The sequence below is a fragment of the Pinus tabuliformis genome, chromosome Q (genome assembly GCF_031772625.1).
Source record: "Pinus tabuliformis cultivar Carrire ecotype Pingquan chromosome Q, CPIR1, whole genome shotgun sequence".
In the NCBI taxonomy this organism is placed as follows: domain Eukaryota; kingdom Viridiplantae; phylum Streptophyta; class Pinopsida; order Pinales; family Pinaceae; genus Pinus; species Pinus tabuliformis.
Genome location: NC_142296.1, coordinates 366874491 through 366881093, shown reverse-complemented (window position 1 = coordinate 366881093; position 6603 = coordinate 366874491). Strand labels below are relative to the sequence as shown.

At 34.9% G+C, this 6603-nt stretch overlaps 1 protein-coding gene across 1 annotated transcript; it reads left to right on the top strand.

The window, feature by feature from the left end:
* Positions 1-3993: 3993 nt before the first annotated feature.
* LOC149219690 (cytochrome P450 734A1-like) lies at positions 3994-6104 on the top strand. Its single transcript, XM_089382649.1, has 2 exons — positions 3994-4564; positions 4681-6104. The coding sequence occupies exons 1-2, from the start codon at positions 4289-4291 to the stop codon at positions 4939-4941; spliced, it is 537 nt and encodes a 178-aa protein (XP_089238775.1). The 5' UTR covers positions 3994-4288; the 3' UTR covers positions 4942-6104.
* The last annotated feature ends 499 nt before the right edge of the window (positions 6105-6603 follow it).

Here is a 6603-nt window from a genome sequence, read left to right as displayed (position 1 = left end):
AAGTGGCTGACATGTCTCCTGAGGGTTCTGTTGCTAATGTGGATAGGTTGGTTGATGTGTTCCGTCAATTCCACTTCGTTAAGGTCACATAGGAGGTTGAATCCAATCATAGTACTCTCTCGTTGCTTGTTTATCCAGTTGGCATGGTTACTTAGGTAAATGTGGGAGGAGGGTGTTACTGGCTCAATTATGGGCCATGACCCCGAAAGTGTCGAGAGCATTGAACCCATGACCTCTCAATAGTAAAGATATTTTAACAATAAAAACTTAACCAATTGAACTAACCCAAGGACTAATATTGAAATATTTTATAAGACTGACATAAAAATATTTTATTTCTAATCAATATTGAAATATTTTTATTATAATTAATATCTCATTTATTAAAAATGTTACATAAAAACTACATATTTACCACAAAAAAGAACTATCCACCCATATTATAATATTTTTATTATAATTAATATTTCATTTATTAAAAATGTTACATTAAAACTACATATTTACCACAAAAAGAACTATCCATCCATATTTGTTTAGGCTAAATTCCTTGAGACAAAAATAAGTAAAAAGAAAAGTGAAGGGAAGAAGCTTACTTAATAAGCCGGAGGGGTTCATGGTCCAAAAAACCCAATGAGGAAATTATTCTAGGGTAAAGTAAACCAAGAATGTATATACACATTGTAATTATACATAATCTCTTTGCTTGGTCTCAAGTTCACAAGTCTCTAAGTAAGCAACATACCCTCCTGCTCTACCCGAGTCCATAAACATATCTAACTCGGGTCTTTTTTTAATAGGAAAAATTTAACCAGAACATATTGTTTTCATGCACATTTTCCAAATATAATTCAAGGCCAATGATCCGTCCTCCCCACAAAACATGCCCTGCTCATAGTTTCTAACAGCCTAGGTATTTTCGGGGTCTCTAAATCGATCTGTGACCCCAAAATATGTACTTTCTTCTAATCAAATAAAGCACAGCAAATTCGCTCTGCCGGATTCTGATAAGGGTGGCTTGAAATGGTGCATTTTGGTTAACTTATAGTCAATAACACAACTTTTGTAGGCCCCTTTCTTGATTAATATCTCACAGCGGAGGTGGTTGTTTTTAGCAAACAAAAGTAATCATTGCTTGCAATTTCTTTTCAGTACCGCTAATGCAACATCTAATATAAGACAGGTCCTAACAAAAATCTCCCGATGCTAATGGCTATACAGCTTCAGCCATTTTTAATGATCATAGAATAAATGTAACCTCTAATAATATCATTACTAAATTAGAGACAAAAGGCATTAGAATTATCCATTTTATTTTATTATGATATGCTAAAATAATTATATAGTGTGAATACCTAATGATTAAAAACATGTGCTTCTTCGTAAGAGTTCACGGGTTCAAAACCAGACAGGGAACAATGTAAACTTTGAAACGGGAACTAAAACTGTTACCCGTTTCGTAGAGATAGCAAAAAATGACCCGATTTTCAAAAGTGGTGATGCAGAATACACGTTTTTTTTAGAACATGGTTTTTGGAACTTTAATTTTTTTCATGTTCAAGGATGAAATCAAGTTTTAGAATGGTAGTGATTTTCATGCTGATTTTAAAAAATGAGTATTCTGCATCACACTCTTTTTTTAAAAGACCTATTTTTTTACTTTTAATTTTATAGTGTGTGAAATGTGAAAAATTATTTTCTAAATTTGATAGTTTTTGAAGTCGTCATTTTATTCATATTTTCTTGTTCTCTATCTTAATTTTTTTTTTTTAGGGGGGTTTTTATTGTTTTGCGTTTTTAAATTAGAAAGTCGATAGTTTGAATTTTAGATAATCTACATATTTATACATCCTTAATTAATTTTTCAATCCACATGAAATAATTGTTTCTAAAAAACAACATTTTTTAACAATGGACATAAAAATAACCATTTTTAACATAAATATAACAAAAAAACTAAACGTTTTGATAATTTTTTGCTAGAATTAACATGTCAAAATCACAATTTTTATATAAAAATATTAACTAAAAATGGTCAAATAATAGTTTTTTTTATGAATTTCATGTCAAAAAAATAATAATAACAACTTTTTTTTTCAAAAAATAATAATTAACTTAAAAATCAATGCGAAAATCACAAATTACAAATATTGAACACATAACAACTTTGATTCATTGATTATTCTTTTCATGAAATGTCAGAGTCAAAACATTGCAAAGCTTGATTTCCAGGTATAAATTAAATTTAATCAACAATGTCACGTAATCCAAACTCTTGGTCCTCTAGAGTTTCATCATTGTCATCTTCCATAATATTTTCTAAAAGATATATATAGACACACAGAAAATGTATTTTTTCATTGTTTAAATTACATTTTTTAATGTATAAATGGATTTTAATTTTTTGAAAATTTCATGTCTCTATAATTTAATTGGGTACTTAAGTTGTGCACAATACAATTCTTCAATTGCTTTATATATTGTATACATAGTTTTTTAATCATATAAAATATATACATAGTTGAAATTTAAATGTTTAGTTAATACATACATTGGAATATTTTATTTATGGACTACATTGCTGAGCACATGGTTGACTATGGATGAAATTAGACATCTCCTAAGGGTTGTAGAATTAGCCACATCTCCCTTACACTGGGTTGTAAAATAAACTTATCAACTCAATGAACAATATAAACATTATATAAAGTAATCGAAAAAAAATATTTTTTATAATTAAAACATTTTAAGCAGTATCACTATTTTATGCTCAAATAAATTTCATTTTATACATTCAAAATTACAACATAAAAATTACAACTGCTTTCTCTTTTATATATATATATAGATTGTAATCCCAAATATTTTATTGGCATTTTGCAATGTAAAAGAAGTTTTCATGTTAAGAAATTGCGTCCTTCCGGGCTCTTGCTAGACGTCTAATTAAGATGCGTTTATACTGATATAAAATAGAAAAAAACTCAGGAAAAAGTTCGTATTTCTTAGCTCTTGCAAAATCTCTGATTAAAATGGATTAATAGTGATATATAATTAAACAAAACGTCATGAAAAGTTATAAAAAATACTTTGATGATGATCCTGGAAACGGATCATATCACTTTTACCAACTGGTTTTTAATAAAAAAATTGTTATCATCCATTAGAAAAAATTAATACTGCCAAACAATATAAGAGTTGATTATTCAACAACAAAAGCTAACATTTTACATGTGGAATAAATAAAAAATATTATGCACAGCTATTTCAAAATGGTATTACAATAATGCAATGTGGTGAAATAAATTTAAGAACTATTTCAAAAGTATTTGTTTGATAAAATACATTAGAATCATCAAAATATAGGCGCGGTTTTGTTGATACGTGTTTGTTTGGGTGTCAACTACATGAAAGGCGAGATCTCAATGGCGACAAGCTTTTCAGAAAGCTCTCCATTAATTAAGGTGCAAGTTACTTAAATCTAAATCTGGAGACTTAGATTCCATTAACGTCCCAATCGAATAGAGGCAGCTTTCCAAAACCGAGCAGAGGGGGCAGTTTTGGATAATCATTTCTGGTAAATGCATTCATTGACAACAAACATGTTGCAGAATGTGCGCATGCCTGTATGCGCAATCTATGAAATGCCCCTCCAACATAGTCAAATTGTTACTAAAACCATTCGGTGAGTCTGTTCCATCCCTTTTTTAATTCAAATTAAGAGGACATTTTACCAATCAACACATCAAAGAACGTGTCGGGTGATGATGCTGGGTGACGACTTAGAGCAACAAATCCATGCGTCCGCTGTCACAGTGTGAGTGAAATTGCAGGTGAGTGGAAAACGAAACATTTCTAACATATCTACTTTACTTGTGGCTTATAATGCTTTGGAGAATTATATAATGCTGAGGCTTAGGCTATTAAGATATATTGAGATTGTGAGTGAGAGAAGCGATATTGAGATAATGGAGGTAGCTTTCTGGATTTCTGGTTTGGCAGCTTGCGCTGTAGTTGTTGTTACAATAGTGGTGGAAGTTATCAGATTTGTATGGCGGAAGCCTCTACACATACAGAAACATTTCGAATCACAAGGAGTAGGAGGCCGACGGTATAGGGTATTTCGTGGAAATATCAAAGAGATGATGAAAATGGCGCATCAAGCGAGTTTTCAAAATATGGGCTTCTCTCATGATATTCTCTCTCGAGTTCTGCCATTCTACCACGAATGGAGTAAGTGCTATGGTGAAGTATCGCTTCTCCTTATATTTTCAAATTTCTGGTATTTTCAATGTTTAAAATTATAGTTCATTGGGTTTCTACATATTGTTTTGTCTATATAGGTAGCACTTTTCTCGTCTGGTTTGGCCCTACCGCAAGACTAACTATTGCAGACCCTGAGCTAATCAAGGAGATATTCTCATTCAAGCACGGTGATTATGAAAAAGCAGAGCCTCATCCTATTTTAAAGAACTTGGAAGGCGATGGACTTCCAAATTTGAAAGGGGAGAAATGGATGCAGCACAGAAGAATCATAAATCCTGCTTTTTCCACACAGAACTTGAAAGTAATATATTCAAATGATTTTTTTCTTAAATATGATCTGAAGCTATCCAGTTTGCTTAAACTTCTAAAATGAATATAATACCCTATGTTTCATATACTTATCTCTCTGCATAACAGGCATTGATCCCTGTCGTTGCCGGGAGTGCCACAAATATGCTAAACAAATGGAAAAGTTACACTGAAGCAGGCGTGAATGAGATAGACATTTGTGAGCAGTTTGAGAATGTTAGTGCAGATATCATAGCACGAGCAGCTTTTGGCACCAGCTACGAGGAAGGAAAATGCATCTTTCAAATGCAGTCTGAACAATTCATCTTTGCTGCAGAAGATTTACAAAATTTTTCTGCTTCGTATTTTTGGAGGTCAGATATTCCTTGACGGTTCATGAATTTGTCATATTCTGTCGCTGCAACACCACCCCCGGGCCGCCCCGCCCCGCCCGACCGGCGGCGGGTCGATTCCGGGAATCGACCCGCCGCAGAAATCAAAGACCCCTTCAGTAAAAATCGCTTGTGGCTGTGCTCATTTGCTACGGCCGAGGAAGCAGCCAAAGAATATAACGAAGCCGAGAGATATTTGAGAGGACCAAGAACGAAAACTAACTTTCTTGCTCGCCCCGTCGACCTTGTCCACGAAATAGGCCAGAGCTGCACCACCCAAAACAGCAGCGCCGCACTCGACTCCCGGACTCCCTCCTTCACTGCCACCACCGCCGGCCTTCCTGCACCTCCACTTTCCCCACCTGCTTGATTGTCTATTCATCGCAACAAGAAGTTGTTTCTCGGATGCGCTGTCACTAAACAAGAGAAACCCTGGACTCACCTTTTCATTAATCGCGAGGCGGAAATGGAGGATCAGAGTATGAGAAGGATTGCTCCTCCTCCTCGCGAGATTCAACTTCCCAATCCGATCCGTTGCGCTCACCTTTGCTCCAACCCTAGTCTTTCCCTCGATTTTGTTGAGTACGCTACCGATCTTCTTCAGCATGGGCCAATGAAGACAAATTTGTTCGGAGAGATTCTGGAGCCTCAGATGAGCAGACACAAAGGTCATGAGTCGGTGGAGGAGGGCGTACTGAAAAATGATCCCTCTTCCTCAGGGTTGGTGGACACAAAGATCTCTCCTCCTGAAATGGATAACGGGATGCCACCAATATTCGATCTGAATATTCCGGCAGCAGCACAGGAACATGATGAAGATGAGAACCGCCTCTCTCTCACTCTCTCTCTCAGATACGGTAATTAATTTCTTGTTGGAACGAAGGATTAGCAACGAGCATCCACTGGTATATTTTGTAAGAAGGCGATCCACTTTCGTTCATTGTATTAGGCCACCTTGCTGTTACAGATTTTTTTGAATTCAATCTTTTGCTAAGTGAAAATTGGCATGTGCAACTCTTTTGTATTGGAAGTAGCTATTAGTTTTCAATTTCAAGTCCAATTGTGGATGGACGCCCATGGTTTGTTGGGTTTAACTGCGCTGTCTGTTATGTAATTTTGTTTCAGTCCAACAATATTGAACTATCTTTACGTAATGGACAAATTATATTTCGTATATCCATGCTCTTTACATTACCTCTTTTGGAGTCTACAGTTTGAGGTGCTCCTAATCCAGTAATTTCATGTTAGCTACTTCGGCAATTTCTCTGGATTTAGTTTTGGTATGCACAAAATTATCATTCTGAAATTGAATCCTCATAACCTTGAAAATGCATGAAGTCACCTAGGTTTTTTATTCGGGCAAGAAATTAATGACCTATACAGTTAGTTCACAACACCTTAACAGAAATATCGAGTCACTTATTTTGTGCACTATCCGCTTATGTGGATGTCGTTGATTATGGGGCCTCAGATGATGAAGACAAAGGCTTTGAGTGGTTGAATGGGGCGTACTGAAATATATACTTACTGAAAATAGTGATTGCCATTATTCTTCGTCCCGCAGATCTGTCCTCCTCATGGAAGGGAATTCGATTTGAATGTCTATGCCGCTGCACAAAGATAACAGGATACTCATATTCCTACTATCGATTACATTCAT